The sequence below is a fragment of the Brachionichthys hirsutus genome, chromosome 1 (genome assembly GCF_040956055.1).
Source record: "Brachionichthys hirsutus isolate HB-005 chromosome 1, CSIRO-AGI_Bhir_v1, whole genome shotgun sequence".
In the NCBI taxonomy this organism is placed as follows: Eukaryota; Metazoa; Chordata; class Actinopteri; order Lophiiformes; family Brachionichthyidae; genus Brachionichthys; species Brachionichthys hirsutus.
Window position 1 is genome coordinate 4,403,748 of NC_090897.1, and position 18,753 is coordinate 4,422,500.

Here is an 18,753-nt window from a genome sequence, read left to right on the forward strand (position 1 = left end):
TCCATCTTTTTTTCCAGTTAAACATACTTTTGATTTCATGTAATCTAGTCCATGCAAAAAAAAAAGAAAAAACCCCAACATTATTACTGCTCATTCCAAAATATCACGCCATTTGTCTCTTTGACACAGATCTTTATATAATAGATGACACAGATGCCATAAACTTGTTAGCCCATATTTTCTAGGCTAGACACAGAGCAAATAAACATCCCCTGCCTGCTGAGACACTCTGGGAGGCAGGCAGAGATCTCACACATTCCTCCATGCTGGTCACATCACCGCCAAGACAATGAGGGGGGTGCTTTCTTAGATTTTCTGCGACACATTTGATCTGTGCAGCCGTTCAAGCAAGTACCACTAAATAATTGTCAGTGGATGTCTGTATTTGTGCCTATCAAAATCAGGACCATGGCAAATAAGGCATATCCTGCAGGTGAAACTCATACAGCCTGTCTGAGCACAAACGAACACTCGTCTGAGTTTTGGTGGCACCACAGTAGGTAAATGAGCTGGCAGGAGGGGGCATTTAACACTCCCATGCCGAGATGGGGAGATGGGGTTTGGTGACGGCACAGGGGGAAAGGGCTTAAATGATAAACAGCAGATATTCCACAAGAGCAAATCTGATTTCTCACAATTATCTCTGTGAGCCTGACAGGCACCAGGGGTGGGCCAGGAACACCGAACTGGTGCACGGTGATTAGGTTATCGTTCCTCTTTTTCAAGACTGAGGGATTTGTGGGAGCTGCGCTGTGGAGAGCCTCTCTGCAGGTGAATTCTGACCCCATACAGAAAGCAGCATCCCCCCTTTACCAAAACACATGTAGAAATTCCCTCGAAGAAGGAAAATGACCAGTTGTAAGGTTTATACTGAGCAGGCAGTGAAGGTGGCAGAGTTGGGCTCCTCACTAGTTTGGAAGCTGGATAGATCAGGAAACTGACTTCCTGTCGTAAAATGGGCATAAATGTCAGCAAGTCGGAAATGCCATTTACTCTAGGAAATTGACATTAGTGTCTGAGATAACACAGATGCTTTACAGGAAAACAAACATGAAAAATAATTCATATATTTTCCCAATCAACTCCTTGGTGTAAGTTATGGGCTTTAATATCAAACTTCCTCCAGCCAATTTTGCAATGCATTTGTCTTCATCTTTGTGTTTCGCACCTGACGGACAGACTTCTAGGTGTCACACCCACAGATGGGATCAACACTTTATATTTGTGTACAAAGTTTACCCACTGAGCCAAAAACTCAAAGATGTAGTTTACTACCAGTACATTCATTTCTTTAACATTTAAAGCACAATTAATATTATCAACTTATTGACCAATTATCACAAACAGGGAAAATAGTCTTAAAATCATTTTAATGCTGCACATGTTTTTGGCACCAAATAATTAGTCACGATTACAAAATGTTGATGCTGACATAGCTGAATGTAGCAGACTGGAAGAACCTGCAAGAAAGCAGAAAATATATTAGCGTACTGCATTTAAAGTGCATTGAGATCATATTTTTTTCAGTTTAGCCATCTTTAATTGATTTTAACATTTTGCAATAGTAAAATCAGAACATCGTGCTCTTACCTTGGACTGAATATCAGTTTTATGTCAGGTTTCCCTACCACTCAAAAATTATAAAAAGAAAAAAGAAAGTGCTAGAAGTAGGAATTTTGCTCTTTTAAGGAAGATGAAATGTTTTTGGTTTTATTGAAATGGTCTTTTCTCCCCACTCTTTTAGGGGTGTTTAGTCACTGCCTCAGCATTGAATTTTTTTCTTTTTTTTGGGGTTCGGCAGGACACAGCAAGACCATTTCAACTCTTTATTTTTTTGTACAATTCAAAGTAGAGTCAATAACTGAGAAGTCAAGCTTTCATACAAATCATTTCAACAGAGATAAAATATTTACATATGAGCATCTAAATCAGTCACCCTAATGCTAAACATCTCTGCAAAAGCTCGTGTCAATCAGTTAAACGTCAACACAAGTTGTTCTGTAAGCTGGAAGTTCAACAGGTGATCCATCCGCTGCTACTTGTCTAGACAAACTGTTTTGTGAAACAAAAGAAATTACATTAAGAGCATTAAAAAAATCCAGAAGTTAAAATGATTCAAACTTTGACATGATTTTTGGGGGTGGGGGTAGGGGGGGGGGGGGGCTAGCCAATGTGACAATCTGATTAATTTACAGACAGGCGTTGAAATCTGATAAAGCTGAAGGATGGCTGCTTGTTGTCCACGGCAACGCAAACAAAGAATGATCTTCATCTGCGCCATGGACGAGGCTCGTTGTCGTCCTCTTCCTCATCATCATCCTGCAGCAGGGTTTCATCGCTCAGTGACTCTTCTGGGTACTGCTAAGAAAAAAATAAACACTTAGTGGCATCAATAATTAAAACCTTAGGCGAAAAACATTATTAATAAGAGAATTCCCCGAGTGTGTCGAACTTTAGATGGATTTGGCTCAATTAAAAGCAGCCACAAAGCTGCCTAAAGACAATCCTTCACATTTACTATCCAATAGCGCCCTCTTGTGTTCAGTGTATCAGATGAGAAATTTAACAAACAAATCCAAACATTTCTGCTACAGTAAATATTTCCTCTTCCTGAGATCAGACCATTCCAAGTGACAAACCTCCTCCTCCTCTGGTTCTGCCTCATCTGCATCCGTGGGACTGAGGGTCATGACAGCCTTATGCCAGGCCAGGCGTAGAGTCTGGTTGTTGAACCTCACCCCGTGAAGAGCAGCCTTATGAACAGGGGAAAAGAAGAATAAGAGGGGGGGGGGGGGGGGGGGGGTAATGTGGTTAGATATTAAAACTGAAAATATGTTTCACTGAAATCCTAAGAAACTCTTCAAAGAGCTACTATTTAAAGGGTGTGTGTGTGTGTGTGTGTGTGTGTGTGTGGCTGGTGTTTGCCCCACCTGCTCGGCATCTGCCCTGGACTTGAACGTGATGACTGCGGGCAGGTTGGCTTCCTCGATCTGGCAATCGTCAATCTCTCCAAATTGCTTCAAAATGGTGCACACACAAAATTCCAGTTACTTCACCAGCTATTATATCATTCCTGAGCAATCACTGAAAAATTTATTTATGCATCGTCCATCATTGCAATGACCTAATAACCAAGTAACATTGCTTGGTGTCAGGGTGCATTTTCCTCTACAAATTGCTCGAAAATGTTGCAGAGCTTGTGAGTTTAATTTGAAATTACACCACCGTAAACATTAAGAATTCTGAGGATGGACTGGAAACCAGTGCAAGAGATAAAAGTTTATGTATCCGGAAAACTTTGATAGCCAAATAGTGTGTTGCTGCGCAGTCATTTGCACTGCGCAGTTGCAACCACCAGAGGTCACTGTTGACTACTGTTACACCAAACAATGTTAATAGTTACTTTACTTGCATGAAATACCGAAGTTGTAAGTGAAGAGTATTTCTGTTGTCTTTTCAAATTATTTCTGCCTGTGATAATAGTCCAATCACATGTCATTTGAGTTGGTTTTTTTCTATTACTGCACAATACTGCCACAAACAGTCTTCATCAAAGTATGCGCTGTTACATGAGTCCTGAATGGCCAGGGAGCAATGAGGATTTCCACCTCTCAAGAGTTAAGCCGGTGGCCTTGTAACAGCTTCCATCAAAAGGTCATACTGGCTGAATTGTGAATATCAAATTTCTCCGCCTCAGTGACATTTTGAGGCCGACTTACAGCGAAGTGCGGCAGCAGGTCTACGCGCTCCCTCTCAGCAAATCCAGAGATCTCCAACGCCCGTGGCCGATGGTCCACTACTGCGTGTGACGGCACACCCCTTCCTCTCCCTCTGGAGCCCCTTCCACGAGCCCTCAGAGCACCGCGGCCACGAATGCGGACCCCTCTGCCTCGTCCCGGGGCCAAGAGTCCCCTTTTAGCCGCCTGAGCAAGAATAAAAACAGGGGTGTAAAGAGCCGTAGAGATTAAACCCCGATCGGGCGACAGCTTCTCATATGCGGGGACTTTGTTACCTCGATTTGCAGCTGTGTATACTTCATCTTCAGCATCGCCGTGTCCTCTCCTGCCTGCGTCTTCTTGTAAAGGTCCAGCTCTGCATCCAGCAGTTCCTTCTGTGCCTGAACAAAAAAAAAATAATTAACTTGCATCAGGACAGACAAGTTGGACATAATACTTCAAAGGCAACAGGCTCAGCAGAAAAGCTTGCATCTAGCTATAAACTAAAAGCTGGCAGCTGCTACAGAGAAGATTCAGAACACCTGAGTTTTGCTCTTTGCGGTTCGAGGTAAGCTGCTGTTGCTTGAGATTCCCTTTATTTCTTCTTGTAGTTTTGTGATGCTCTTGGTTAAAGTCCCCAAGGTTCCCATGATTTTGGCTTTATCCTCTGCCTTCATCGCTTTGTTCCTCTCAAGCTTGGATATAAGGAGCTGTGGAGCAAGGGCAAAAAATAAAAATAGAAAATTAGAATTAGACCCCCCAATGATGGGTCTGTAGAATAAACCGGCTGTGTTCAGAGAACCCTTTCGTTCAGAGTCGTATGTTATGCACCTCTAGCAAGTATATGATGAGTGAAGAATATGAAAGAGGAACAAGAAACAGCATGAACCTTTACAAAATAAAAGCACCAAGCTCCCCAAAATGCACAGGTGAAACAGGCAAACATGGGTAACAACATCTCCACTCTGACCTTCTGTGTCTCTATGTGCTTCTCCAGTATTTCCTGCTTCTTCTTCCTTACATCCTGCTGTAGCCTTAGAGCTTCCTGTGAAAGGAATTGTGGGGAAATCATTTGCAAATCCAAATTACCCTCTATTTATCTCCCACCTTGCCACCATTTTCATTTTTCTCACCTGCTTCTTTTTCAGCGCTTCTTCTGAGCTCTTCTGTGCTGCCTTCAGGACAGAAGGATTGTATACCGTCTTCGTGAGGCCCATGAAAGTAGAAAACACCTGGAAGGGGAGTAAAAAGTGGCCAGATTTCAAAAGGTGAGAATTTTCCATCCAAAGTAAATATCCATTTGTTGACATTTAGCAAAAACATTACTTTTTCAACAGGAGCTGCTGGTTTAGCAGAGAAATCCAAGCGGTCTTTCACTGACATTTTGGAAGGATTCTGCACCGACGGGAAGAAAATGCATGATGTTTACACACACACATTCTGCCGATTTGGACAAGTATGCGTGAAAAAACCTTCGATGGCGTCACTCACACATACCAGAGAAGCTACATTGGAATCTTGGGAGGGCTCAGAATTTGGCGTGAGAAGGGGTCCGAGGCGATCCTTGACAGACTGCTTCAGAGACGTGGCTGCGGGATGCTGAATAACAGATTATGTACTAAGAATAAGCCCAGAATATGCAACCTGATGCAAAAAGGTTTGACGCAAAAGCTGAAACACAGATTGTGTTCAAAAATGAAATCTTATTTCTCCGGAGGTCCTTCCGGACTTCTTACCACGGCCAGCTGCGTCTGCGGCTGCTGCTGCGGGTGAGGCAGGCCCTGACCCTGACCCTGACCCTGACCCTGGCCCTGACCCTGGCCCTGACCGTCAGTCCCATCATCACGGAACCAGTGCAGCCTGATGAAGCGGTTGTTAAGAACCGCCTCCGGGCTTTGGATCGCCCGCTTGGCCTCATCTGCAGAGGCGAACTGGATCAGCGCACCTTCTGGGTCGTTGCGGAAGGCCACCTGTAAAGTGACAGCGATATCATCAGTAGTGTGCAAACTGGAACTCCTTCGAGACAAACTAGGACTGCTTCCCTTCAGAGCTGCCCCTTTTACGGAGACTAACCTGCAGGTTGACGATGGTTCCAAACTTGCTGAAATGTTCATTGAGTTTGCTGATGTTGTTGAGCTCGGGAGGAATTTGCCGAACAAGCAGCTTGGTGTTCGTAGAGAAGGGGGCTCGTTTGTGGTAGCCCTGGTGGTTGGGTTTATTGAAGTGGGGTCTGAACACACAAGAAGGCATTATTACAAATTCCAGGAGAACTTATCAATACAAACATCTGTCAAATGTGTCAATAACTTTAAAGACATTGAGACAAAACAGGAAAAGGTTTCTTACTTGTCAAACCAAGGTTTCTTTAAGAGGGGGCCTCCACCGTGGGAGACGGCCAATCTTTTCCTCGGATCCGATTCCATAACAATCCTCATGCTGTTGTTTGGAATCTTGTCTGGTGAAAAAAAAACCCCGGACAGGTGAGTTCTGAGGCTACGAGACAATACACAGATCCATACTACAAGCATGGACTGCTGAGTTAATGTGAACGATACCTCTCTGGGGCTGGTCCACATCTCCCATCGTGAGACCGATCAGGTTGGGTCTCTGGGCATTGACTCGGTGGCGGTAAATGGGTCTGGAAAGATTAGTGATGCTGGGAGCCTCAGGGTTGTACACGTCTGTGTCGTAGTTGTCTGACAAGGCAAAGGAAGATACATTTACCATTAAAACAGCCCAGCAAGGTGCCCAAACAGCGGCGTAATAAATAAAAAGACACCCAATCTGTACCAGGGCTAAAGCGTGGCAGGGACGCTTGTGGAAGCGAGGACCGCATCCCGGACGTGACAATGGTGGGAACGGAACTGGTGATGGAATTGGGCGGTGCGTCCATGCCCGATGGTTGAAGTGGAGGAAGTGGAGGAGGGGGTCCTGCATCAGACACCAATAATTAGGTACAAAATCTTAACTTCTAATGCGCTCAACACTTGATCAAGAAAAAACGATTCACATTCCAGTCAGCTTTCATGTAAACCAGTTCCGGAAAAAGATGTAATGCTGTAATCAAACACTACAAAACATTTTAGAGGGATTACTTCAACTCGGCGAGCTAACTAACTAACCAACTAACCCACTGAAAAAAAGCCTTATTTAAATTTCTTCAAGGATGGGATTCTTCCTTCACATGGCTCACCCTTTCATCTAGATACTTGTCGCAAACAGTCCATAATATATAGTTCAAACACATGTCAAATGACGTTTCAACAAAATCACTGTAGTTTTTGTGTAATTCCTGCAATGAAACGATCAGTGGTGAAAACATCACCAACGTCAACGACTCAGAATACAAGTATATCGTGCCCCAAAATATAAATGTACTACTGTCCAATTCACAGGTACTTGCACTTTACTTTTTTGTCTCCACGGTGACCAGTGAACCCCACCACTGACTCCTGCTTGCAAAAATGCAGCAGTGAGCAGTCTGATTTCCTACCTGCAACAGGTGGAAGGCTGGGTGGCAGGGATCCCGGTGGGGGTACGGGGGGCCGCAGGTTAACAGGTGGGGGGTTCATGAGAGAGGGTGGTGGCGGTGGCGGTGGGAGGCCTGGGGGCGGCGCATCCACACCTTGAATTGGCGGAGCCTGGAAGGGCAGCATGTTGGGCAGATTGACGTCCTCCACTACAACCGGGTCACTTCCATGGTCGAAGGGACACATGTCCCCCCTCATGCAGAAGCCCTTTTCTGGAAAACAAACATTTGTAGAACATCAACACACCAAACTCCAGCGGTGAAAGAACATCAGCTAAAGCCATAAGAAAATGTCGTGCCAGCTTTACTTACCATCATAGTCCCGGCATCGCTTCCTCGGCTGAGGGGGCACCGCCCTGATGAAAGGGCTGTGATCCACAGGGGGCTCGGGAGGGAACTCTGACCAACTTTCCGTGGTGTTGTTACTGTGATGATGGGTGGGGGCAATGACCGTAATGGTGCTGCTGAGTGCCGGCACAGGGAAGTGTGACGTGCTTGGAGCGGAAACCAGGGCTGCTGGGGTGTAGCTCTCGCCGCTCTCTGGCCTGTGATCATGATCATACTTCGACTTCCCAGAATCCCGTTCTGCAAACAGACAAAAATATCCGTATGAAAAAGTAGGATCAAGGCATTGGCAGTGTAATACAAGAAACAGACAGCCCTGATGTTACTGTTGCATTACATTTTGCAACTCTGAGCAAGATACAAAGCCAATTTTTAAGCACGAAAATACAGATAAATATACATATTTTAATATAATGTAATTAAAAAGCCATTTAACAAAAACAAACATGCTAAACATGTTTTTCCACATTACATATTGCAGGGGGGGAAACCCTGGCATGTACCGGGTACACTCATTAGGAACTGGCTGTGTATGTGTAATCAGATATAATTCATAAAAAAAAAAAACAGTTAACCCAATGCTGAAGAAAATCCAATACGTCTTTGTGGAATTAGACATATCGACGAGCTAATCGTTGTGTTTAAGAACGTCACCTGTAATCTGTCTGGACAGACAAAGGTCGGAAAAGAAACAGGGCTACTTTGAATAAAATGAACTTTGAGCACACTGAAAAATATGTTTCAAAACCCAAGTTTGGGTGTCGCCATACTTCCCACAGAAAAAAGGTTTAGCATGCATGATGCGACCCAGCTGCTGATCCTGAGCAGATTGCCTTGAATTATTTTCAGATGGGTTCTTACCTCGACTCCTGCTTCTCGACCGAGTCCTGCTGTTTGACCGAGTCCTGCTGCGATCTCGATCCCTCTCTCGATCCCTCTCTCTGTCCCGCTCCCTGTCCCTGTCCCTCTCTCTCTCTCTGTCGCGGTCGCGGTCCCGAATACGATCCTTGCTCCAACTCCGGCTGCGGCTACGGCTGTAACTACGACCTCTCCTGCGGTTGTAGCGATCGCGGTATAAGTCCCTCCTTGGTGGAATGCGGTCAAAATCCCTTTTCCTGGGCCGGTCGTCTCTTTTGCGATCGTCTCCTCTCCTTGGAATTTAAGTTATTGAAAAGAAGATAATTAGTCGAGGTAAATTCAAAGTTCACAGAAAAAGAGAAAATAGGCAGTTGCACACACCTGATTTCTCTGTTATAACGGTAGCTTGATTGCGGCGGGCTGTGATTCACGCGGCGAGATAATTTCTTCTCCCTCTCTTCTTCACGATTTATCTTGAAAATGAATAAAAGTGACTTCATGAGTATGACTCATCCAAGACGGCCAAAGACATAAGATGTCTTCCATGTTGTTTGGTAAATGAGGCGTAATTGAACAACGGCATTCTTAAAAATATTTGCCATGCAGATGGGGTTTTTGTTTTTTACCTCATCTTTCTTCTGCCCATCTTTCTCAACTCTGGCCACAGCAGATTGCTGCTCTGGCTGCGGGAGGTAGCTTTTGTTGTTAATGACATTAAACAACTTATCCACAAAAGGCTGGGTGTCTGAAATGTAGTTGAAACACATTGAGGATTAAACACAAATAGTTGGATAACATGCTCAACACGAGATCAAGGAAACTGCGTTTGCAAAGCATAGTTTTCTTCAGACAGGATGAGAATTTATTAAATATGATTAAATACCTTTCTGAAGAAACACGTCCAACTGGTCTATACACAAGGCTTTTAGTTCCTTTTCACTCTTGTCTTTCTTCACCAATGCAACAACATACTTAGCGAGAGCCGAAGGGTCTGCATCACAACTGGAACGTAAAATAAAGACATAAAACACCCAAACAGAACAATACAATTCAAAGTCACTATAAAGTAGCATAATTAGTGATTAATAAAATGCTATTCAGTGTTAGGCATTTTGTGCTTAATAAAATAACATTGGCGTAGCCTCAGCTAACACTACTTACATAGGCTCGAGGGTATCAGACAGCCATGTTTTCAGAGTATCAAGGTTTTCAATTATCATTTTAGATCCAGCCTAAATATTGGGGGTGACGTTGATTGTTCGTTTGTTTCAACGGTGGACGTAATTAAACGATGAAACTAGCAACTTTTGCTATTTGGCTAGGTTGCGGTGCGGAAAAAAGGATGTTTAACTCCCGCGATTGCGATGGCCAAGTTAGCAACGTTAGCATACGTTCTTCCAGGCCACAGGCCCCAAACGTGCTGCACGATTGCTCTATCACTGGCAAAGTATGTATTATATACACGCAGATTGCAGGATCCTATTCCTCTTCAACGTTCCGCCAGATAACTTCACTGATTGCAAAAAATGTGGAACGGTTAGACCATAGAGACATCCACGAATCAGTAACTACTTCACCTCCTCTTGCTAACTGACCATGCCATTGCGACTATTTACTTCCGCTTTTGTTCTCGTTGCCGAATTATCGCGAGAACGTGTCTGTGGGCCAGCGGAAGTCGTCACTCTCTAAAAAGTGTCTTCAGGATTACCTTTCGCCAGAGGGTTTTTTTTAAATTACAAATTACTAAATACACAACTAGGAAAATAATGAAATTTAATCCCATTTAAACTCAACAATAAATAACCTTTATTATTCCATATACAGCTTTAATTCTCGAGCGGAAGGATCTTCCATTCCTCTGTGTACAAGGCATTGTGGAGAGACAATGGACGAACCTCAATGTTAAAATAATTAGATAATTTTATTGATCCCAGTTTCACTGGACTACAGTAAAAAAAAATAAGAGCAGATAAATACAATGATGCAAAACGTTTCCATTTTCCTCCATTCAAACCAGTGTGACCCTTCATAATGGTGCAATCCAACAACATTTTTCTTACACTTGCACGAACTTCTCAGTGACATACTTTATCATGGTCATTAAAAAAAGAATCAAACTTCAGGTCTGGTAAAAACAATTCACACAAAGACAATTAAATCAAAAATACTGAACCATTATTTTGTATCAATCCAAATATATTGAGCGTAAGAAAGATACATAGGCATTTAACTACTCGATCAAATATTGTAATTTAATTAATTCATTAGTACTGGTAAATAACTTTTAATTTTAATATGAAGAAAGTTTGTCTGCTTGTGTTTGGAATTGTTCTGAATATTTCTTGTGCATTTATTATTCATATACAGAAAACTGATTAAAATCATGTAATGCCATTCATTGTGAATAAAAACATCATACAGGAAAAGAGTTGCCTGCTATAGATTTTTGATTTGTTAAACAGTTTTAAAGTTCACCATATACACATACTGTACCTCTTAAAGCAGTTAATTTTTTACTACATTCATGGTTGCGCTTCATCATTCTCAGTGAATTACTTTCTCAAGCACAGGGAAGAAACAGTGTGATTATGCCTTTATGTGCGTGTACACGTTAAATATATGCATGTACATTAATACAAAGTAACAGTTTGAATACACAGATTATAATTCAGTTATCCACTCACTATTCTCACTAGACTGAACGGAGGAAGCAACAGTCCGAGCTGCAGTAAAAATATACAGTACAAACAAGAACATTCTCTATCGTTATATCATCAGTCCAATACTGCGTTTGTGTCCTCCTGACTAACGAGCAGGAGAATGTAAGACACATTTCTTCTCTGAGTAAAACCTCAGCTCATTAGCTACAATCTAAAACTGGAACGTTTATTAAAAGCAGTGTATTAAAACCCCTAAAAAACACTGTAGACCATATGGGGAAGGGACTGCAGCTACTCGTCCCTGTCAATGAACTGCAGGTGGATGGGGGCAGCAGGGCAGAGCAGGCCGTGAGTTTTGGCCTCGACATCGCCAGTGACAGGAGACGTGCGAATGTGGAACCGCTGAATGAGCTGTACAGGGAACAAAAACATTATGTATTAATCAGAATTGCAGCTCATTATGGAAGCGAGTCAATTTCTAAGCTGGGAACCGGTAGATTCCATTAGTTTCTCACTAATCAGTAAAAAATCAGAAAGGGACTTAAATGTATAAATATTGGGAAGAGGTAAATTATTATTTTATTTTATTTTTTGGGGGGGGGGGGGGGTCACAAATGATAATAACACTGTCAAAATTTCCCAAAATATTCTGCTGTACAGATGATTCATTCATTCATTGTTAGATTCAGTGTTTTAATTTGCAAACATGTTCTCTGACGATAAGGGAATACGTCAGTGTTGATAATCTACTCATCGCGCTGATCTTTTGAGTATAATATATTATACTAATTGCAAGACAGACATGAAGATGATTGATTTTCTCACATTTTCTACTCTGTATCATTTGAAACTGCATATTTCGGTGTAGCTGTATGCATTATACATAAATAGGAACTTCTGCACATAAATCTGGAATACTCTCCTACCCTCGTGAGAGCGAGATGCATCTCTATCTCTGCTATTCTCCTGCCTATGCAGCTCCTGATGCCGTAGCCAAAGGGAATGGAGCCAAAGTTGTCGACACGATCCGTGGAATGTTTCCGTAGCCAGCGATCCGGTCGGAAGTCGAGAGCATCGGGGAAGTTCTCTTCATCCAAAGATGTCGAGTAGTGACACAAGGCCAACTGAGTCTAACAGAGCGGGAAAACAGGGAGGGAGAAAAACGTCAGCTGTGAAATGGAAACAGCTGTGCTATTGTACATGCTTCTGTAGCAGAGAGCGATGAGTAATGCAGAATCGTGTTACATCTGTTTCCACTGTAATGTTGTGTTTCTTCAACACATGCACACCCTGGAAGACTCACGTCTATTACATCTTCATCAGTCTTACCCCTTTAGGAATGAGGTATCCACCCACCACCAAGTCGTCCTGGGTAATCCGGCCATTGCCTGGGAGAACTGGAAAAAGTCTGCTCCCAGGGAGGGGCACACAGACACTGTTATTCAACAGCACTATAAATTAATCTGAAAAAGGTGTCAGATAAGTGCTGAAAGCAACAGAATTCCAAGTTATTAAGCATAACCCGGCTGGGGAAGAAAATGGAAAAATCCATTCAGCGAGCACCTGAGAGTTTCTTTGACCAGCCCTCTGATGAGAGGAAGTTGAGGGACATCGTCGGCCGTGGCCGTTTTTCCAGGTCCCAGGATCCTCATGACTTCCATATAGATTTGTTGTTGCACACGGGGGTGCCGTCCCAACAGGTAGCTGGCCCACGAAAGAGTGAAGGACGTCTAGGAAAATGGATAGGAGTAAATATTTAACACACCAGATCACTATTATTTATTAGCTCATTAAATCTCTGATGAATTGTTGTTTTCCCTTGTTTGCATGATGTCTAACTGCTCCTCCTCACCAGGCAACCGCTGCCAATTCTTACCACACATCATGACCCACCCTTATCATCCCCCCCCCCCACTTCCTTTATTGCAACCCCCTTACATGCTTTTCACAATTACTCTTCTTTTTTCTGACTCAAATTTCCTTGATGTAGGGAGGTGAGCAAATGTAATGTAGGAATCATTATTCTTGAATTGAAACCGCAACTTTACTGACTGTACTGCCTTTTTTAACTCAAATCGGCCTCTTACATCATCAGCCTTCCTTTTTTCGATGTGTAGATCTTAAAAAGCGTGGTTTAAAAAAAAAAAGAGGCTGTGTTGCTTTGGTAACATCACACTGAATAGACTCGGGAGGTCAGTCCAAGGTCAGCATCTCTGAGCGGACTAACTAATGAGTAAAGCAGTCTCTATCCTTGTAAAAGAAAAGCCCCGCCATCCTTTTCACCGTTCATTCCCCTTCCTCCCTCTTCCCGCTTCTCGTCTCGAGGTTTGCCCTCTCACTCCGTCATCGCCCTCACCCTATCTAACCGACGTGAGCTTAATCAGCGCCAGCCGGGGCAGATGTTGGCAACACCTCAGACAAAGCCTGAGAGGAGTCATATGACAGCCACTCATCCCAGGCCTCAAAGGCTTAAGCCTCTCCCCTTTTATCACCCCACATCTTCTCTTCATTTTCAACCATCCATCGTTCACACATCTCTTCATTCCTCCCACCTTTATTGCGCCAGATCCCCGCTCTGTGGCGTTTCCTGACAGTATCTGTCTTCCTCGGGCCTCCCCCTCTTATCCCCCCCTCACCCCCCCCCCCCCCCCCCCCCCGCCCCTTCATCTCACCTTTGCCCAGTCTGCGCCATAACTCTGGCTGTGGCTAACGTGTCTTGACAGCTCTTGTGTGCGCCAAGTAAAGGCATATGCACCACAGGGTCAGGTAATGGCTCAGCTAAGCCCACCCCCTACTAGGACATGGCCGTTGCAACAAGTTCAACAAAAACACACACACCCTTTTATCCCGTGGCCCCCAGCTCAGAACAAAACACTCTATGCCATAATTCTCATTGATCTGACAGTAGCCCAAACAAATTAGGCCGCAACTGTGCACATGTGCACACAGTATCCACACAGACGCAACGTTCACACAGTTAACACCAGTAAAGCGTGAAACAGTTGGTGAAACAATCATTCTTATTGGGCAACTGTTTTTTTTGTCTCAGAAATCGGATTTTTTTTTTTTTTATTCATTTAAGTTTCTGCCTGATTTGTGTTATCTGCAGTCATCTGATGACTCCGTGGGCAGAGGGCCAACCATGTCAAAGGATCCTGGGCTTCATGCCCCTGCCCACTTCCTGCATTTGCTTCTTCTACTTTCAGTAACTTGCCAATAAAAAAAGAAAATCTTCCAAAAATGATACGTCAATGGTCGCAAACGCAGCGCCGAGGTCTGACAGAGGGGGACAAGAGGCCCCCTGTGTGGATCTGAAAAACAAAGACAAACGACAGGAAACTATATCTGAGTGAGAACAAGTTTGTCAGTGGGACATTGTGTAACCCCCCCAGATTCACTGCTCTGACCTGACGCTGGCAGAGCTACACAGGCATGGATATGGCGCCAGAAACCCAACCCTTGAAACTCAACACTGACTCAAACACTCTCACACACACACAGGCAAAGCACACACGCAACTCCCTGCCCCTCTAAGTCCGGCTAAAGCCGTATTTTTATTTTTTTACACCTCCGTTCGCGTGTCCTTTTACAGTTGATTTAAACACAGGCAGGCACACAAACACGTACCGTGTCGACCCCAGCCAGCAGCATCTCTGTCGAATTGGCGTAGATCTCCTCTATGTTCATCTCTTTGGTAATAAGCATGTGTGTGAGCAGGCCCCCCTTCACCTCCTCGCCCTGTTTCAGCTGGGACTTGATCTCAGAGAATCTCTTATTAACATGAATGCGGCCTGTGACGAGACCGAGAAGTCGGGATGAATGGCGAGTGGGGATAGAGAAGGACAGGAAAGAACCGGTTATGTAACAAAAGGAACCCCATACGTCCCCCATGATTAATATCAAGTCAACATTCCTTTCAAGGTGATACAACAAAAAATAGACATTCAGTAATTTAAAAAAAGAACGCGGGTAAAATATAATGTAATATCTTTACAGCTCAAACTGTTTAGAATGACCTTTCCTCACGGAGTAAATAATGTATCCCAGTACTAAAATTGAAATTACCTACTGGAAAAAAATATATATATTATTTTCTTCATGTAGGTGCACATTTAAAGTCTTAGTTTTCACATTCATTTGTGAATGTGTTAAATGTTTCTGTGCTCAGTGGCAATCTAATTTTATGGCGTAAGATGTAAAATTTGAGATCTTATGTCCATCAATTTTACTTGCTAAATTATACATATACGCATATTTACATATTCAAGTATGTATGCAGGAATTTTAAAAGTGAGAGAAGGAACCGGTTCAACGTTAAAGAATAACAAAGTAGCAAACCTACTTTTTTGCTCACATAAAGAGAATTTTGTACGTGTGCCCTTCATCAAGAAAGAAAGCAGGAATCTTTTAGGAGGCGTTACATCATGAAGCAATCTCCGAAGAGTTGCATACTTTCTTCCGTGGCTCTTTGTCTTTGTGAAAAAAATATCCGCTGATGATGATTTGATGGATACATCATCTTGAATTTTGTATTATTTAGTGGCTTTTGGTGTTGAACCTTACAGGGACTACAAATCAGGCTCCTCTCTGTCTCCTCTGCTTTAATAATTAATAATTAATCTGTCTCTTGTTTGTCCTCAAATGTCTTGGGAGGTGTAGCACATAGCTGCTGGAATACTTTTCTCTACTACTACTACTACTACCAAACTATTTGCATGCCTCATATGGTTATAAATAACAAGATTTGTAATCCTTACTGAATTTGAATAGGCCATCCCAAGAAAGACAGAACTCTCTCCATGGTCTTGGGATAACAGGCCTGAGCCACTTGGGAATCGCACCGGCATACATGGTTGTCTTGAAGGAGCTGAACATAAGGTGCAGTGCGCTAATGTAGTCTTGGGTTTCCCGGGGAATCTCATTTTCCAAACAGCCTAGTCGACATTCGTACAGAATTGCTGCCACACCTGTAAAGATAAAGACGGGGAATGACTGAGACAGACAGAGTGTTGATAGTTTGATAGCCCTTCTTCCCTACCTTTTGTCCTGTAGGATAGCGACACTGACCTACATCCATCACACTGCCCAAATTTGAATTCCTTCACATCCTGTGTCAGACTGTTTTTCTCACCTTCCATAGCATATTTGAAGAAGAGGTCATTCACATTGAAGACAGTAACGCCATCGGAGTCCTGGGATCGTAAGACACAAATTCTCTTTATGAGGTCGTCTACCACTTTGTTTACGTCGTCGGAGAAGACGGCCACATCGCGTGGGCGCATGATGAGCTGTCTGAGCACGCTCCGCATCCTCAGCCAGTCTTCTCCCTCTCTTTAAGATGGGAAACAGGAGACGAGGTGAATTTTCAGCCAGTCCAAAAGTAAATTTGTCCTAACTTTTTAAATGCGAAAGGGGACTCACGCCGAGATGAGGCCGGTGGAACGGCCTCTCATGTCTCTGTACTCCTTCCAGGACTCCATGTTCGCTCTTTGTGGGGCCACACCCTCGGCCCTCAGCACCTCTGCCACCAGGTCACGATCTGCCACAGAGACCACGAGCTGGGGCCCAAAATAGGACTTGAAAATCTTTCCATAGGTCTTCTTGTGCTTCATCTACAAAGCAGGAGTGACAAAAAAATATTGTTTTATAGAATAGAGTATCATAGAAAATTACGTTAGCATCTAGCATTAAGTTCATATAATTAGACTGAGATATGATTTATATAATCAAATGTTAAGTAGTAAGTATGATTTTAGGTTAGATTATTGATTTATCTTTTAAAGATGTTATAAATGACAATAGAACCCCTTTGATTTAATCAAGTTGATTACTTTAGATAAAAACTGTAATGTCAACCAAAGATGCATTAAATTAAACCTAGATTATAACCAGGGTTTAACACTGGTATTATATTCTTAATTACATTATAATTTGTTTGAATTAATGGTATCTACATTGAAGGCCTATGCAAATTAATGCGCAATATAATAATACAATATAAAAGACTGGTGTCTCGTTATTTTTGATGTGATCTTATTCTCAGTAACGATTTCTGAAATTCTGGTTTAGGATAAATTTCTAATGTTTTTTTTTATATATTGCGCAAATATTTCACTTTATTTCAAGGACTAATTTCCAGATTCATTTAGTAAATGTAAAAAAAAAGAAATAAAGAAAAAGCCTACTTCATACATTCCACTTTTACTTCAGTAACATCGGCCGTAAAAATAAACATTTAATTTCAACAACTTCGGGAAAATGAAAGCATTAATTAAATCTGAACACAGAGAAATAAAAATACATATATAATAAAAAATAATGTTTTATAAAGAGGATTATCACTCTCCCCGCGACATTGTGGCTAATCCGCACAGTTATTAATCTTTAGTTTTGACGTTTTCACGTCAACGGAAGCGGTATACGCATTTTTTTTGGACGCATCACGTAATAGAGGACAAAAGTACGATTACAAAACTCGTATCGCGAAGTGGAAAGCCGGACCTGCGGGCGGGCCAAACTCCTGGTGCGCTTTTACGCAACGGTCTGTGCCATTTTACGCAGAAGCGGCGAATTTGACCGACGCTCGGAAAACATAGGAAGAGATGATGTCCGAGAAACTGAACGCACATAAATGCGTGGACGCCATCACCTGTATGTCGTGAATTCTACTGAAGCCGTCTCTCCAGAAGAACTCCATTAAGTTGGATAAGGTGCTCGGTCCAGGCATCTCCTCCAGGGTCTTGATAAGAGCTTTCTCGCCGACATTCCGCGTCGTCAACCTTTCGGGCATGGCTTCTCCTCCTGCCGCGGAGACATCAAATGTCTTGCTGGCTGCTGACTTGTGCGCGGCGCGTAAAACGAAGGGCAGCCGCTTATTTAACCGGTCGCCTTGAAGATTCCTCCGGCACGCCAGCGTCATCTTATGCAGGGCTGCCATTGTTTCAGATGCCTCTCGCGGATTCTGGAAATGAAACCGACGGGTGTATAAAGACGCAGAGCTCACATCTGCAAACGCATGTTCCCTCCGTGCACGTGCACGACGCGGTCCTCTCCGTGCGCTAAATGTGGCGTGAAGGAGGAATGCGCCGTGGATCGCTTTTAAACGGTTGCGTGCAGAACCTCTGAAGTGAAACAGGATTGGACATCAGGCCAGAAGGAGGGCGGGATATCGCGGTGGGCGTGTCCCCTTAAAAAAAGCTGTTGCATTCATTCTTTAGAAGAAGAGCGTGACAAACGCTATTAGCTGGACACACCCCATAATGATCACTCATTTTTAAATCCCAGAATATGCAGCTCATTTCACATCCTGGTTTCATCTGTGTGCCATTTTACCTCTCTGAATTGTTATCAGTTCAAATCTCCTTTACTTGTGGGTCCCTCCCAAGATAACAGGCCTTAAATTGGCCGGAATCAAAATAGGGGTTAAACCGAGGAGGCCCCTGATTGGGGCCAATCTTCAGTGAAGGGTGGTTGAGCAGAGTGTATGTTTTCATTCGGGCATCAGGTTCTAGATTATTTGTTACAACATGTTTTGAACTCGGAGGAATCCAGCAGCAAGGCTTTCTTTACTAGACCCAACCCGGGGGGAAACGCATTGTGTATTCAGCCGGCCAGGTCCCCATGGTGGAGATAACTCACCTCAACG

General features: G+C 43.2%; 2 protein-coding genes across 2 annotated transcripts; both read right to left on the reverse strand.

The window, feature by feature from the left end:
* Positions 1–1,701: 1,701 nt before the first annotated feature.
* Positions 1,702–9,668, reverse strand: rbm26 (RNA binding motif protein 26). Its single transcript, XM_068747861.1, has 22 exons — positions 9,610–9,668; positions 9,332–9,450; positions 9,075–9,193; positions 8,830–8,921; positions 8,452–8,741; positions 7,558–7,830; positions 7,210–7,458; positions 6,507–6,647; positions 6,272–6,412; positions 6,063–6,171; positions 5,790–5,946; positions 5,453–5,686; positions 5,214–5,315; positions 5,043–5,111; positions 4,850–4,948; positions 4,687–4,761; positions 4,259–4,426; positions 4,013–4,117; positions 3,720–3,923; positions 2,931–3,017; positions 2,640–2,753; positions 1,702–2,361 (listed from the first exon to the last, which is right to left on the reverse strand). The coding sequence occupies exons 1-22, from the start codon at positions 9,666–9,668 to the stop codon at positions 2,269–2,271; spliced, it is 3,099 nt and encodes a 1,032-aa protein (XP_068603962.1). The 3' UTR covers positions 1,702–2,268.
* A 1,731-nt stretch (positions 9,669–11,399) lies between these two features.
* cyp27c1 (cytochrome P450, family 27, subfamily C, polypeptide 1) lies at positions 11,400–18,045 on the reverse strand. The gene is made up of 9 exons (XM_068740098.1): positions 17,758–18,045; positions 16,530–16,720; positions 16,240–16,439; positions 15,866–16,075; positions 14,736–14,899; positions 12,672–12,838; positions 12,438–12,516; positions 12,035–12,238; positions 11,400–11,519 (listed from the first exon to the last, which is right to left on the reverse strand). The coding sequence occupies exons 1-9, from the start codon at positions 18,043–18,045 to the stop codon at positions 11,400–11,402; spliced, it is 1,623 nt and encodes a 540-aa protein (XP_068596199.1).
* Positions 18,046–18,753: the final 708 nt, after the last annotated feature.